General features: G+C 43.9%; 1 protein-coding gene across 16 annotated transcripts in view; it reads right to left on the bottom strand.

Annotated features, from left to right (window-relative positions):
- Window positions 1–17,077, bottom strand: part of LOC112227775 (receptor-type tyrosine-protein phosphatase mu-like) — a 316,891-nt gene that overhangs the window by 206,287 nt on the left and 93,527 nt on the right. For all 16 annotated transcript variants that reach the window (XM_042308521.1, XM_042308523.1, XM_042308526.1 and 13 more), the window contains exons 4-6: window positions 14,833–14,911; window positions 12,878–12,993; window positions 5,289–5,463 (exon numbers count right to left, since the gene is read on the bottom strand). In XM_042308521.1, coding sequence (XP_042164455.1) covers window positions 5,289–5,463; window positions 12,878–12,993; window positions 14,833–14,911 — 370 coding nt within the window. The remainder of the gene's footprint in view (window positions 1–5,288; window positions 5,464–12,877; window positions 12,994–14,832; window positions 14,912–17,077) is intronic.

Here is a 17,077-nt window from a genome sequence, read left to right as displayed (position 1 = left end):
TGCCCACCTGTTGACCTTCCCTGCATATCACACCTCTTCCTCTGTCCCGTTCACACCATTCTACACACATCAGACCTGGGTTTACACTGAGTGTTAATGTCAGCTGGGTTTGCACGTTTAGTACTATTCTATTGGTCGCATTGCACCTGACAAGCTTATACTCAATTCTATTAATTCCATTTCTATGATAGAGATAGTCTTTCTTTGGCAATGGTAGAGCCAGCCGTCGTGCTCATAGTCGAGCCGGCCGTCGTGCTCATAGTCGGGCCGGCCGTCGTGCTCATAGTCGAGCCGGCCGTCGTGCTCATAGTCGAGCCAGCCGTCCTGATCATAGTCGAGCCAGCCGTCCTGATCATAGTCGAGCCAGCCGTCCTGATCCCTGGGTTACTGACTGATCTATTCTCAGACAGCAAACAGGTGTAGACACTCACACACCCAATTAGTAAACGTTTATTGTCTCCAGAAGCAGCGAGAGAGAGACAAAGGAAAAAGTGAGAGAGCGAAAGAGAGAATGAGAGACAGCGAGAAATAGAGGGCGAGAGAGAGCGATGCTGCCTCAGATTTACTTTGAGATGGTGACAGTTCAATCTGGCTGTGGGGCAGATTTAGACAGCATGGCTTGTAAGGTGTTCTAGCAGGTGCTCGGGTGGCGAGACGAGTCAACATCTCCGGTCAGTCGATACCACATTTGTCATTTTGTTTGGGTTGGGGGGGTGGAAGAAAAAGAAATAAGGCATCAGCTCCTTCAGCATCGGGAGGGCCCGGCAATCGATCCGCCACGGCCACTGACGCGTAGCAGAATGGGAAAACAAAAGGTTGGAGCCACATCGCACTGATGGGTACCTTGTAATACCCTGTGATGTGTCAGGCCTCACTCCCTGTCCACTCTGTGTGGGTATCGACCATCAGTAATAACTAAACAGCATCAAAGTGCTGGGGCTGGAGTGGGTGACATTACAGGCATCAACAATCTGTATGGTAAAGAGTGCTTGTTTTCTTTCAAACACCGAGCACTTGATAAGAGTCTGCCGAAAGTGCCAGAGGGGCATGGTTTGCATTTTTGGGACTATCCTGCTGGTTCCAGGAAAATGTAATCAATTCCACCTGGAGTATAAACAAAACAAAAATGATGAGTCCAAAGAGCCCTCCTTTATATGTACAGTTGAACTACAAGTCCCACTTTACAGTTGAACTAAAAGTCCCACTTTTACAACAACCCAGAAATCATAGAAGAGTGCCCTTGTTCAAAGTGTCAGCTTGCAGCAGCCGGCGACCATGTGGCTCGGAGACTATAAGCTAAATGCTGCTGTGCCTCTAGCTAGCACCTGCTGCCAGCCACACCCCCCCCCAGTGGCCACAAGGCCCTACCCTAAACAGGGTATATATATATATATATATATATATATAGTGTTACTGGCAGCTCGGTCGCCGTGCAACCTAACCCCTTAGCCCGCATGGTTCCCCAGATGACTTTGGACTGGTCCCTGTCCAATGGGATGTGTATGCTCATGTAAACTCCCCTTCTGGGTCCCATTATGGTGAAGTGATTATGGTTCAATATTTGGAGAGGGGTTAGAAACAGGGTCAGAGAGATGTTGGATGTTCTGTGAGTTGTTGTTGCTAGTGTGCCAGTGCTAGCCATCCACAATTCAGAGGGAGTGAATGAGTAGGGAGGAGGACAGGGTAAACTAAGCCTGTTGCTAGCCTAGTTAAGGACTTGAAGACACTATTACTGTGTGATTCACATGCAGTAGTTATAAAATAACCCCAGGCAGTGATGGTGCAACTGGATGGTGCAATTTGGAGGTCAGGTCTGTTCAGAAAGACAGCTTTGGTTAATTCTAGGGGTGCAGTGAATGCCTAAGCTACTGATCCACACCGAAGCCTAATATATTGACATATATTGATTGACCTTCATGTCTTAAAGTAATGATGGACTGTCCTTTCACTTTGCTTATTTGAGCTGTTCTTGCCATAATATGGACTTGGGCTTTTACCAAATAGTGCTATCTTCTGTATACCACCCCTACCTTGTCACAACACAAATGATTGGCTCAAATGCATTACGGAAAGAAATTCCACAAATTAACAAGTCACACCTGTTAATTGAAATGCATGCTGGTTGAGAGAATGCCAAGAGTGTGCAAAGCTGTCATCAAGGCAACGGGTGGCTACTTTAAGGAATCTCAAATCAAATATATTTAGATTTGTTTAACACTTTTTTGGTTACTACATGATTCCCTGTGTTATTTCATAGTTTATGTCTTCATTATTATTCTACAATGTAGAAAATAGTAAAAATAAAGAAAAACACTTGAATGAGTAGGTGTGTCCAAAGTTTTGACTGGTGCTGTATGTAATACAGTTTAAATTCCCCTGCATATATGGACATATATTATACATGAGTTTCCTGTATGTGATTAGGGTATGGTTAAGGAACTGTTCTGAGCTGGATGCTAAGCCAATCCCTCCCTTGTGATCTGGCCACACTCTGCCCAAGCGGTCCACCTGAAGAGGCTGCAGTCAACCCCATGAACTACAACCAAAGTCTCAACCCCATGAACTACAACCAAAGTCTCAACCCCATGAACTACAACCAAAGTCTCAACCCCATGAACTACAACCAAAGTCAGAGACAAACGTGACATTCACTGCAAACTAAACTAAAATAATCAATGTATCAACATCCAAAACCAAAGGTGCAGATCTAAACTAGTATCTAAAGGATTTACATATACCTGTGCAGTAGGTATGATACCAGGTGGATAATATAGCCTGTCAGATCATATACTGGCTAACTGGCAGTAGGTATGATAACAGGTGGATAATATAGCCTGTCAGATCATATACTGGCTAACTGGCAGTAGGTATGATACCAGGTAGATCATATAGCCTGTCAGATCATATACTGGCTAACTGGCAGTAGGTATGATACCAGGTAGATCATATAGCCTGTCAGATCATTTACTGGCTAACTGGCAGTAGGTATGATACCAGGTAGATCATATAGCCTGTCAGATCATATACTGGCTAACTGGCAGTAGGTATGATAACAGGTGGATAATATAGCCTGTCAGATCATATACTGGCTAACTGGCAGTAGGTATGATAACAGGTGGATAATATAGCCTGTCAGATCATATACTGGCTAACTGGCAGTAGGTATGATACCAGGTAGATCATATAGCCTGTCAGATCATATACTGGCTAACTGGCAGTAGGTATGATACCAGGTAGATCATATAGCCTGTCAGATCATATACTGGCTAACTGGCAGTAGGTATGATACCAGGTAGATCATATAGCCTGTCAGATCATATACTGGCTAACTGGCAGTAGGTATGATACCAGGTAGATCATATAGCCTGTCAGATCATATACTGGCTAACTGGCAGTAGGTATGATACCAGGTAGATCATATAGCCTGTCAGATCATATACTGGCTAACTGGCAGTAGGTATGATACCAGGTAGATCATATAGCCTGTCAGATCATATACTGGCTAACTGGCAGTAGGTATGATACCAGGTAGATCATATAGCCTGTCAGATCATATACTGGCTAACTGGCAGTAGGTATGATAACAGGTGGATAATATAGCCTGTCAGATCATATACTGGCTAACTGGCAGTAGGTATGATACCAGGTAGATCATATAGCCTGTCAGATCATATACTGGCTAACTGGCAGTAGGTATGATAATAGGTGGATCATATAGCCTGTCAGATCATATACTGGCCTCTAACTGGCAGTAGGTATGATACCAGGTGGATCATATAGCCTGTTAGATCATATACTGGCCTCTAACTGGCAGTAGGTATGATACCAGGTGGATCATATAGCCTGTCAGATCATTTACTGGCTAACTGGCAGTAGGTATAATACCAGGTGGATCATATAGCCTGTCAGATCATATACTGGCTAACTGGCAGTAGGTATGATACCAGGTGGATCATATAGCCTGTCAGATCATATACTGGCTAACTGGCAGTAGGTATGATACCAGGTGGATCATATAGCCCGTTAGATCATATACTGACTCATTCATCCCCCTTCTCTCCCCTGTAACTACTCCCCAGGTCATTGCTGTAAATAAGAATGTGTTCTCAATCAACTTACCTGGTAAAATAAAATTAATACAATGGCCTCTAACTGGCAGTAGTGGTAGAGTAATGGTTCCCCCTGGGACCTGGAAGGCCCCAGTACAATGTTAATGATTTACAACCCCAGCCCTCCACAGTCCCAAGGTCAGCCTTGTTAACCCACAGGCTCAGTCCTGTAAGCCCAGAGCAGGGTTGAAGACTGTTCCTGGGTCCTCGGCTAGATTAGGGCCCGTATTCAAGAAGCGTCTCAGAGTAGGAGGGCTGATCTAGGATCAGGCCCTCCTCTCCATATAATCTTATTCATTATGATCTAAAAAACTGATCCGAGATCAGCACTCTTACTCTGAGACTGCGTGAATACGGGCCCGTGGCGGTAAGGTCACTAACTCCAACTCCGAGATAGAGCAGAGCTGGGTAGCGCTCCCCTGACACAGCCTCCACAAGTCTTCGCTAGACAAAACACCAGTAATTGGATGAAAAAAAACGGGTGGGGAAAGAGGACCCTGGAGCGAGTCGGCGATGGCAAATGCATAAAAATGTACAATTTCACTGATCTAATATTTCATTTAGGAGAGGGGGACAAACTGCTGGGTTGAAAAATGTCGACGACTCAATTTAAACTAATAAAGGGAATAAGAGGGAATTGGTTGTAGCTGTTCTAATACATCCCAATTAGGTAAGAAGGATGGGCGTCTTTGGTAATGGCGTTTAAATGATGATGCATAATTTGACATGGTGTATGAGGCAGCCATCATGCATCGTTCCTCCACACAACCTAGTGGAGGGAGATTTACTATGGCACACTCCAACACGCCAGACCTCATCTGCATTGACAGGTCTGATATATAACCCTTTTACAGTAGTACACGTATATGCACACATACACAGACAAGTACACACACACACACACACACACACACACACAGCTGTGAGCTATACACTTCTCCTCTGAGACCGTCAGGGAGGCTGCAGCCGGAGTCTGCTGCCGTGGCAACGTGCTGATGGACAAACACAGGGGCTATTTGAGAGTGATTGACAGGTCTCCATCTAGCCAGTCAGGATTAGAGGAAATCATCACAGACAGAGAGAAATTTCATATAACTCTTTGGCTATCATCTTAAATTGGGGTGAATTTTGAAGAAACATAACCAGTCTCTTGCGAGGTACAAACAGAATGTGACTTACGTTTGACCGTCAGGTCGGCGTAACTGGACACGCCCACTCCCTTGTCTGAGTGGACGATGCAGCGGTAGCGGCCCGAGTCTCCCTTGGTGGTGTTCTCCACGTCGAACGTGGCGATGTAACGGCGGGAGTTCACCGGCCTGGTCTCTCTCATCGGGGCCTGTCTCCCTCCGATACCCTGGTAGGAAAATATACAGCAAACAAACCGGTACATCACTAGTGTTGTGACACCCCCACATCTAAACTGGTTCCCCTCTGTCACAAATATTGTGTCTCTCTGCAATGCCCTGGTTGGGAAATATACAGTGACACACGTGTAAATACACATTAGGGATGATGTGTCAAAAACATCACCTATCCAAAATGGTTCCCCTCATTTGACGGATGACAAAATGTGTCTTCTGCAGTGACTCTTGTCAAACTTTGTTTAGGAACTCAACACTGCCAGCACGGTGTCGACTAGAGTACAATAGATTGTACTGTAGATTGTAGTGATTTCAAATCTCCACACACGGCATACTGTAAACACTAGTGCTGAGGCCGAGTGAAGAGCGCCTGCGGGCTACGGGGTCTAACACCACCGCTGCCATTCTCCCTTTGCTAACCAGCAGGTTTCCATACAGCTGGTGTGTTTATGTATGGGAGAGGTGTACGAAGCTGCCTGGCAGGCAACACTAGTCTAGTCCTACTGGGAAAAGGGGAACGCATCATTGCAGACGGTCAGAGAGGTCAAACTGAACTGTTAACGGTCAAAGAATTCAGATGGGAGAGGAACACCGACAAAACAGAGCACTGGGTCTTCATGTGAAGAGGAGATATCCTCCTATTGTTTTCATGTGACGCATGAAACTGGAAGGGGGGGGGGTCAAACACAGCTTAGGGCAATGCCACAAGTGGTGTGTGTGTGTGTGTGTGTGTTCATGTTCGTCTCCTGGTCTGTTTGGAGAGAGAGGGACAGAGGATCCTGTCAGCGAGAGCTGATCTGTTTGTTCTTCTCTCTGCACACACACAGCCCCGGCTCCCCCACAGCTGTCACCACACACACACGGACAGCACCCACACACACACGCCAGATTGGGGCCATTTGTTTTCAGGAATATTTCTTCATTAATGTCACCCGGGGGATTTCACTTAATGCTAGTGTTTCATCTCCGTTAACGAGGATTAAAAGGCATTCGGTAAGAGGAGCGACTAACTCACACACCGTCAACCTCTGTACAACACACTGATATGCAGATGACAGGGATGTGTTTGACTAGGAGTCTGGTAACGGCAGTTCCATGTGACTGCAACATGGTGACACTTTGGATCTAAAAGGACCACAACTGGACTGTTTAACACTAGAACCTCCAAGACGGTCATTCTGACCGTTTTCATCTCAATTTAAACCTTGAACCAACCTGTGCCTGACTTTTCCTAAATACTGGAAGTGTATTTTAGCAGTACTTTGAGATAATTAGCACAAGACAAACACGTTCTGAGCATTTCATCCTCAAAGTTCCATGACAGTCAAAATGACCATATGCATATTTAACAGTAGACTAGCCAGGCCTCAACGATTACCAATAACCACCAGTCTTAATAAATCATTTTAAGCCTGGCCTCGTTGGACACCCCTTCGTGCCCAAGTCATTTGGTTGTGTTTATGATTGTAAGATTAGAATACAAAATGTAAATATTTGAACAAAACATTTATTCATTTATTTTACTGTAGGCTTATAGCCCTGTGTAAAAACTAAAAAACACTAAAACACAGAATTTCAAGAGTAAAATACATTTTATTTGTGGAGTGCCTTTGTTACAAACTATGAAACAAAAACCATGTGTGTTGGAATGCAGTAAAAGCTTATTTTTATAAAGGCAAAACAAATCTAAATGATCCAAACCAACAAGACGTGCTGGTCAATGAAGAAAATATCAGTAGCCTAAACATCATTATAAACTGGGTGGTTCAAGCCCTGAATTCTGATTGGCTGAAAGCCATGGTATATCAGACCGTATACCATGGGTATGACAAAACATTTAATTTTCCAGTTTTCCAGTATTTACGTTGGTAACCAGTTTACAATAGCAATACGGATTGTGATATATGGCCAATATACCACGGCTAAGGGCTGTGTCCAAGCAGCGTTGCGTCGTGCCTAAGAACAGCCCTTAGCTGTGGTATATTGGCCATATACCACACCTCCTCAGGCCTTATTGCTTAAGTATAAGTGCCAAGCATGCTTGTGAATAGTGAAAATCAGCTCAAAATACATAATGGCATTATGATGAATATAAGTGTCGATATGACACCGGTCAAAAATAGTCTATTGTCAGTTATGGACACATTTGTGGCCTCGCTCGTGCTTACAATATGGTGTGCGACTTCAAGCAGCGGTTGGATCCAATTTAGCAGTTATAGCTTGTCCTAACAGTCACCAAAAATATTTGACACCTTCACTTGCTTTCAACACCATGCACAAATAAGTCGCTTGTAGCTGAAACTGGAGTTGTAGGTTTTGTTGCAAGTGCATCTGCCCCCCTGGCAGTTTCTCCTTGCCGGGAGCTGTGCACAATTTGGCTCGAGTGGAACCTTTGCTGCGGCCTTGGCACTCATGTTTCTCACGTAGCCGGTGTGCCAGACTCATTATGACGTCTGTCCTGCTCATGGTGTTGTTCACACACGACTTGAACAACATGTGTATGTTGATAGCAGCCAAGTCAAGCATGTTGTAGAACACAGCAACAGGCCAGCGGAGAGTTCCTCCTTTCACAGAGTACAGCCGTGCCGTCCACACCGACCTATGGAATAGAACAGGTTAGGATTATATTCCCATAGGAAAAACAAACGTGTGATACAGAACAGCATTGCATAAGTTGATCTACGGCGATGCATAGTATGTAATGTTGACAGACCTTTGTCCGGTTGTAGTGCGTAATGGTCACCGGTTCTCTCTTTGTTGTGTCCCCGTTGATGCAGCATGGTGACATTTCTCCCCTTGCCAATGTAAGGTTCCACAAGCCTCATCACTACATTATCCGAGCATCGCTCACCTGCTGCCCGATACGGATCCTTTCCCAGATATGGAAAGTCGATCAGCATGAACCAGAATAATAATCAGCGATGTCATGATCCATTTTTCCGCTGTCATCTGAGTCGCTTTCACTCCGATCTTGTAGCAACGCAATGCAGCATGTGCATCCATTCGTCTTGCTCTTGCCATTGTAAATTATGCACGCTCACACTACTCCAAGTAGGCCTAGAGTAGACTAATAAGACTGCTTGGATTCAGTGGACTGATATAGGCATTCACCGTTTTGAGATTAGAATTAGAATAGATGAATACAATAGAAAGGTCCGTCCTGTTCTTCATTCACAATTGGTGATCACATATACTGAACAGAAATATAAAACGCAACGTGCAACAATTTCATCAAGTTTGCAGACGACACCTCTCCCTTGACGTCAACAAAACAAAGGAGCTGATCGTGGACTTCAGAAAACAGCAGAGGGAGCACGCCCCTATCCACATTGACGGGACAGCAGCGGAGACGGTGGAAAGCTTAAAGTTCCTCGGCGTACACATCACTGACGATCTGAAATGGTCCACCGATACAGACAGTGTGGTGAAGAAGGCGCAACAGCGCCTCTTCAACCTCGGAATGCTGAAGAAATTTGGCTTGGCCCCAAGACCCTCAGAAGCTTTTACAGGTGAACAATTGAGAGCATCCTGTCGGGGTGTATCACCGCCAGGTACGGCAACTGCACCGCCCGCAACCACAGGGCACTCCAGAGGGTCTGCCCAGCGCATGCCTGCCCTCCCGGACACCTACAGCACCAGATGTCACAGGAAGGCCAAAAACATCAAAGACATCAACCACCCGAGCCACGGCCTGTTCATCCCGCTATCATCCAGAAGGCGATGTCATCAAAGCTGGGACCGAGAGACTGAAAAACAGTTTTTATCTCAAGGCCTTCAGACTGTTTAATAGCCATCACTAGCCGGCTACCACCCGGTTACTCAACCTTGCACCTTAGAGGCTGCTGCCCTATATACATAGACATGGAATCATTGGCCACTAGTAATGGAAGACTAGTCACTTTAATAATGTTTACATACTGCTTTACTCATTTCATATGTATATACTGTATTCTATTGCACTTTTCAGAGTGGCCTTTTACTGTCCCCTGCACAAAGTACACACGCGTAATGAAAATGCTGTTTAATCAGCTTCTTGATTTGCCACACCCGTCAGGTGGATGGATTATCTTGACAAAGGCTAAAATGCTCACTAACATGGATGTAAAATGTGTGCACAACATTTCTGGGATATTTTATTTCAGCTCATGAAACATGGGACCACTTCACATGTTACATTCATATTTGATTTCAGTGTAATTCTGCATTGTTCTCATCAACTCACCCATTCTCCCCATCATACTATACTTCATTTATTTCATCTGTTATACGTGTGAAATTAATGTTGATATAGTTTAGGTTCAGTTTCGAGGCAATTATCAGGGTGACTATCAACTGGGAATGGCACCTAACTAATCGGGAGAAGGAGCGGAGCAGGCCCTACTGTCGGGAGGAGGGGTAATGGGGAAAACCATTAAAAAAACAGCTCTTTCCATGACATAGACTGACCAGGTGAATCCAGGTGAAAGCTATTGATGTCACTGTAGATGAAGGGGAGGAGACAGGAGACAATGATTAAGCCTTGAGACATTTTATTTTATTTAACTAGGCAAGTCAGTTAAGAACAATGACGGCCTACCCCGGCCAAACCCGGACGACGCTGGGCCAATTGTGCACCACCCTATGGGACTCCCAATCACAGGCGGATGTGATACAGCCTGGGTTGCATCTCAATATCAGGAAGGTGTTCCTAATGTTTGGTAGACTCAGTGTATAGACTTTAGGAAAAGTCAAGGACAGGGGGACATTTCTTTAAAATTGCAGCGTTTTTTTGTCAATATGCCTTCTAGTGTTAATTTACACAATCACAAAGAAATCAATTCATATTTTGTTTAGGAAGATCATAAAATACATGATTAAATACAATTTATTTCAAAATAACAGAATAGCCTGTTTTGAGTTTTATTTATCTGTGCTTAGTAGCCAAGGCTATCTATGGCTGGGCCATGCAGTCACATCACAGGCCCTGCCCTACCACAGTCAACACACTTATTTTACAGTAAGAGTATAACAGAAGAAAATAAAGGATATTTTCCCCAAATGGCTATTGCTGATTGTCACCAGTAGCCAGTAGGAAAGTGCACAGAGCCACGTTTATTCTAGGAAAAAGTTTGAAACAATAATTCATTAGAAACCTTGGAATCTGCGCTTTCTGGTAGGGTATAGCACATTGACGTCACCAGCTTTCGCCTAAAATGATTTTACTTTTGGTAACGTTAGCTCAATTGGCTAGCTATTTGTTATAAAAACAAAGTTGGATAGCGGAGTTAACATTTTTCCCAATTTAAAAGAAGATGTACATACGGAATTTCTTCTTGAGAAAGAGGGCGAGAGATGAAGCTCAGCAAACACAGAGACAGTTGTTGTATTTGCAGGAATAAGTTAATGGATTTTGTGTGTGTGTTTACACCACAATTATTTAGCATCTAACTACATAGATGGGTTGGCTGACGTGCGCACTTCCAAGGGGCAGAAGTCAGCCTGTTGTGATTCTGGATGGCCAGATTGCCAGCAAGAATGACACTGCCATGGGGAATCGGAAGTGGCTTGTTTTAGCATGTGTTGTTTTGATGTGTTTTGACTGATTTAATGTCAATGCAAATAGGGCTAATATTTGCTTGCTAGCTAGCTAGCTAACCAACAAATAATGATGTATTTGAAAAAAATACATTGTTGTGCAAATGTATTTATTTTCAATAAACATTGGAGATGAAATATAGCTTACATGTTGTCAACAATCTAAGTCAACCGCATCTGTTTTGCCCCATGGTTAGAGGATGGAGAGATGGGAGCAAGAGAGGAGCAGACAGGACAGTGAGAGAACACAGGAGAACAGAGAGAGGGGAGGCCCACACAAGAAAAACATGGCATATTCCTGCTTGACATGACCTCTTTAAAAAAGGAAAGATGCCACTTCTGACATGTCCTGTGTGTATAAACTGTTAGACCCTGTTCCTATCACTGAAGGCAATCAAATCATACAGGCATCGCTGACCATCCCAGTTAGCAGCTGTGAGAGATCTTTCCACTCGTGCATTAAGATGTCTACACACCTGGCTTAGGAGCCCAATGACCCAAGATAGAATGCATCATGACAATTGACAAGATATACATACTAACACTCTAGGGAAAGAGAAGTCGGACAGTTTTGCACCTACAGTTTTATTTTGTTTCATTTCTAATCGTTATGGATGGACTAACATCCTAGTACTGTGTAATATAACTCGCAAACACTGAATATTTAGTTAGAGAAAGGATTGTATGCTGGTCTGTACATGTGTGTAACACTGTGAAGTGTTGTTACTACAGGGGTGTTGGAGCGGGTGTATTTGTTTTGGTGTAATTAATTAGGTAGACAGATGGTCCTGTAGCTAATTGACCTTGGGATCTGTGATTTATTACCACAAATATTATGAAATCATGATTTTCAAGCGTGTTTGATGTCAGCGTTAGTGCATATTTTCTGCAAAAGTTGTCCCCTCCCCACTCTAGAGTTATAATACAAGCCGTCTACTGTGAGTTTACGCAGTTCCAACATAATCCAAAAGGATGGTAGCCTAAAATCCCAATCCTGCTATATTGCACCTAACTACAACATTATTTCATGTAAAACATTAATTTGTGGTTTAGGCTGCCACCATTAGGATTGTTTTGGATCTGCACAGTACGTGCAGTTTAACTAGCTCACATTAGTTAGCAGTAATGTGACCGACATCAATATGAGGATGTTTTTTATGTATTGCCAAACAATATTGGACATAGTTTATGAAAACATTGCAACAAAATTATACAAATACTTTTCAACAATTTGTCTTAATGGAAAATGACAATACAGTTAATACAGCACAGTAATTTGTACTTGCCGCCCCCCCAATCAAAATGTCTGGCCTGCCTGGAGCTCTGTAGGATATGGAAAAAGTGCCATTTGGTAAGCTCCATTCCTTTGTCAATGCACCCTGTGCTGGTCTTCAGTCTCTTCATGCTCTATTACATAATATTGTCACCCATCAGACCATTGTTAATTTAATCTAGTCTTTAGGCCACATCTATTATTATCATTATGTGTGTGAAATTAGTTTCAATATAGTTTAGGTGTAGTTTGTATGGGCCAGCTGGGCAGGCAACTGTTGTCTAATAGTCAGAAAATACACTAAAATACACATTTTAATATTAACACTCTATGCACTTCTGGACCAATCAATACATTCTCTGATTGATTAAGATTTGCATTTGAAATCCTGAGGTTTCTTATGACCTATTTTAACATAATAAATTCATTCATTTAGCAATGTATTACTTATTATGGACTATGTACACAATTGAAATATCAACTGTCAGAATGGCCGTCATGGCCATTCTAGTAGTTATGGAATTCCAGCGTTCCGAGTGTTAAGGTCAAAATGGACTCACCTGTAACCAGAGGTTATGGCTGTCTTGCGGTCGCCCGTTAACGGTGCACTGGAACGTGGCAGTCTGCCTGGCGTTGACCTCCACACCTTTGATATGGAGAAAGTGGGGGGTGCTCACTAAAAGAGAGGAAGAGAGAGAGAGAGATGTATACAATAACCAAAACCATATTAAGCATGCTAAATACAGTACTTGCATGTATTGTAGTCTCATCCACTTTCAGTTGAATTTCCTTTGAGTCTAACGGTTTCATTCTTATTGAGATTAATGGGAAATTGTGGTGGTTGTTTTTCTCATTTCTCAATTTTTCCAGTAAACTGAGCACGTATACGGAATCTGCCTCAACTCATACTAATACGGCCAATTATCTTTCAATCCTACCAAAAACAAATCACATTTATTCTCCATTGGCGTTGGCCTAACCTTGGTCTGATCTCTTGAGCCACTCGGGGGAGAAATCTGCCGAGATTCAATCACAAAATGGATCCTTACACTTTTTCTTTTTACCTTCTTCCCAGGAGGAGTGTCGGGGACAGCGTTTTCAATTAGGATATTACAGAGGTGAAAGGTCAGGAGGCAAGCTGTGGTGAAAATATTTTAGCCGGGGAAAGTATAAACCTTTCGACTCTCTAGAGTTCAAGGATATTGGAAGAAAGTTTTCACCAACGCAGCAATAACAGTGATAAAGCAAAAAGGGGAGGAGGGGAGGAAAAGGGTTTAGGGGTCAGGTTGCAAATCAAAACAGAGCCATAAACTATTTTTTCTGGCCCCTGTTCAGTGTTCAGAGCTCCCTGCATTTTGACCACTATCAAAAACACACTTCTATTTAAACTTGTTGATATGGTGTGTGCATAGGGTGGGTTGTCTCCTTACTCCTTAATAGTTTGCCGGTTGAACTAACAACAAATCTGACTTGGCTGGGGAATCTGGGTCAATCTAAATACATAATGGTAGGTGGGATCACTACCTCACTAACGCACGGATGAAAGTCCATGCTAATGAAATGATGGAAATTCGTTTTTAATTAGTTCCCCCTTGTCTCTGTGTTCGAGGCACGCGGGCTGTGGTGGGCGACGACCTTGATTCTGATATCTGAGACGAGGTACACTAGAGTGCGCACTGTGTAACTCTGCGGTAGGCAATTAAAACAACTCTTGTGAAGTAACGCGGTGGCCCTGATATCTCCCAGCTCAGCACTCCCCCAGTCTTTGGAGTTGAGGGCTAATGGTATTGCCTTGCTTCACCTGGAAAAGATATGTGGACCGAGGCCAAACGTTGAAGAGCCCAAGTCCCCCTCTTTGTTGACACTTAATCTGTCGAGAGCCGTTGGAAAGTCACACACGAGTCTAGGCTAGTGACGTTGTTAGTAAAACGACTAAACAGAAGTGAAATGTGACGAAGAAAAATGTGAGTGGTTCATGCGTGTTTATACCTTTAGTCAACATAATGTGTGTCCTGTACTACGCACTTGCAATCATCACACATTCTTTGTGGAGTGGTGTTCCTCCATGCCTGGCTACATGGCGAAGCAGATTTGTCCGTTCTATCCGAGGCAATTAGCCTAGCTTCCATGGAATTTCACAAATCTGGGGGAGGATTGTGGAACCGGAGTCTTTCCTGGAGAGGAGGGCAAGGACACAAGACGCTCGCCGCCATCTAGTCCTTTTGCCTTTGATTCAAAGGACATATTTAATATGAAGGCTTGTGTAGTATATTCTAGCTTCGTTCGTGTCACAGGACTGTAAATATGTTGCCCAGGAATATACTGTATATTGAGTTCGCTATGTAGCACAGACATGGGTCGGTAGGTGACAGCAATGACATGTGAGAAGAGGGAGATGGGGGGGGGGGCTGAAGAGTGACAACCCAGTGGTAGTGGGTGACTTATGAGACACGCAAGGGATGGGTGCTACATAGCACATTCACTGTGTGTGTGTGGGGGGAGCGGGGAGACTTACTGCACTGATGGCCTTGCAGTGTGACATCCTTGATGGCTAGTAGACCTCTTTGTCCTGTGCTCACCGCCTCAAAGACAATCTGCAGAGGGGAGGAAAGGAGATAAAGAGAGGTGGGTAAAGAGGTTGGCAGTTGGCACAAACATAAACAGAATGTGTCCCAATGCTCTGTGTCTGCGCCCCTCCTCTATTTCTATGGGAACAAGCACTGCTCATGACAAACTGTTCACACCACTCTTGTTGGTGGAGAGTACATTTAACAGGTTTAAAGCGTATTTCCTCCAATTCTACACATTGTCATGGGATGCAGAGAAAATGTTGCAGTTTTAAAGCACATTTTCTTGCAATTCTACACATGTACACATGTTGAATGTGTAATCATGTGATATTTTAGTGACTCAAACATTACAACAAAATCTATGGTCTTATAAACCTAGCTAAAATGTTATAAATAGCTCTAAGGTATGCAATAACTAACATGACAAGAGGAAAACTACCCAATTTTGAAATTGTATGTGCACTTGTCTTGAACACTCACTGATTTAAAACCAGCAAAATGGCGTAAGCATCGGTTGGAGGGAGTTTTCACCATTGCTAATAAATCCATGTCAGGGAATGTGCAAGCGCACTTCAGGAGAAGAGTAGAGAATGGGAACGCAGGCATAGACAACGCTCCTGTGCTCCCATTCCTTGTACGTCTAGTTAGAGGAGGGAGAAGCTGGCAGCTGCTACAGTTTAAGGGGCCCAGGCCCACGCGTTCAGGCTTCAAACATGGGGCATGAGGCAGGGAGGCGGACGGGGGAAAAGGATTGGGTTACATGGACCCTTTCCATTTCAAACAATGGGGCCTGGGTCTATGATGACTGGGTTAATTTATATCCCTGAATCATCATGGCTTTCAGAGAGCATGCTTTAGCTAAGAGGCATGTGATATGGGTTGGATTCCCAGCCCACTTCCCCCTCTTCATCAGTGCTGTTACAGTCCGTGAGTGGAATTCAGCCGAGAAAACTGTTTTAGGGTACACACCTCGTAAAGATCGACCTAATCATTTCAATGTTTAAAACAATGATGTTTTCTTGTACAGAGTCTCATCCTCCATTTCCCAAGGGGAGGAGGGAGGGGAATGGTAGAGAGTGTCTGGACTCTGGAGTCATGGTTTCTATGACAGGGTGTCTGTATCATGTGTTCTTTTTTTAAACGGCTGCACCTGCGAGGGACGCTCTGTTGCATTTACCACAGTGACGAATAGAGCAGCCCGAATCATGTTCTCACACTTCTGACCTCGCGGTCCACTTCAGAGGAGTGGCCCCACGGAGACCACATTCCATAGCCCTTATCGCTCAGGAAACAACTGGTTAAAGACGCAGGGGCTGCCTTCCTGTTCATGCAGAGGTTTTGGCAACACGCCCAACCCACTTGGTTTACATCAGAGCTTTTCTATAGGCCAGAAAACGGGCCAATGGGACCCCGCTTTCTGGAGATCCTCCCTCATTCCCAGTTCCCAGTTATTTCATTCCATAAAGTTGTTCCCTATGCACTAGTCCCTTTGTCCTTGTTCACTCACCTTCATGGATTTGGGACAACTGGGCAGCTGTAAACAATGCTGAGCCACCATATTGTTTTAAACTATCCAGTACCAAAAATTCTGATCAGTGATGGGAGCAAGGGATGAAGGGAAGGGAACAACGTTCTGGTATGAAACACACGCCCTCTGTAATGGTTGTGAGTGAACCCTGAATATCTCACTTGACTCGGTAACTGATGACAGAAATGGTCCGTTGGCGGTCGAGGGCAAGAGGACAGATACGATCAAGGACGAAATGTGCAGCGTTCAAAGTTTCTGACCAACAAAAACAAACACTTAAGATAATAGAACTATGTGGGGCCCAGATATCAGGTTTGTAGACGCAAAAATAGCAAACCAAAAAAATGTTCGGGGAGACTACAATATCCACATGTCTAGGGAGACTACAATACCCAAGGACACAAATCAACTTTGAGGAGATAGCAACACTGCGCTACGCATTACTTCCTACAAGAAAACACTGCTACAATTCTAGCCACGATTCTGTACAAACTCCTTCAATACAGCAGATCCTATGAATGGAAGGCTTCATCCCAAATGGCACCCTTTTCCCTATATAGGACCTTGTTCAAAAGTAGTGCACTATATAGGGAATAGGGTGCCATTTGGGACACAGCCATAGGCCTTATAGATGTGCGTATGTGTACCTCATACCAAGCTGA

This window comes from Oncorhynchus tshawytscha, linkage group LG29 (assembly GCF_018296145.1).
Source record: "Oncorhynchus tshawytscha isolate Ot180627B linkage group LG29, Otsh_v2.0, whole genome shotgun sequence".
Taxonomy (NCBI): Eukaryota; Metazoa; Chordata; class Actinopteri; order Salmoniformes; family Salmonidae; genus Oncorhynchus; species Oncorhynchus tshawytscha.
Note: the sequence above shows the minus strand (reverse complement) of the source record. Positions and strands in the feature narration are given on the sequence as shown.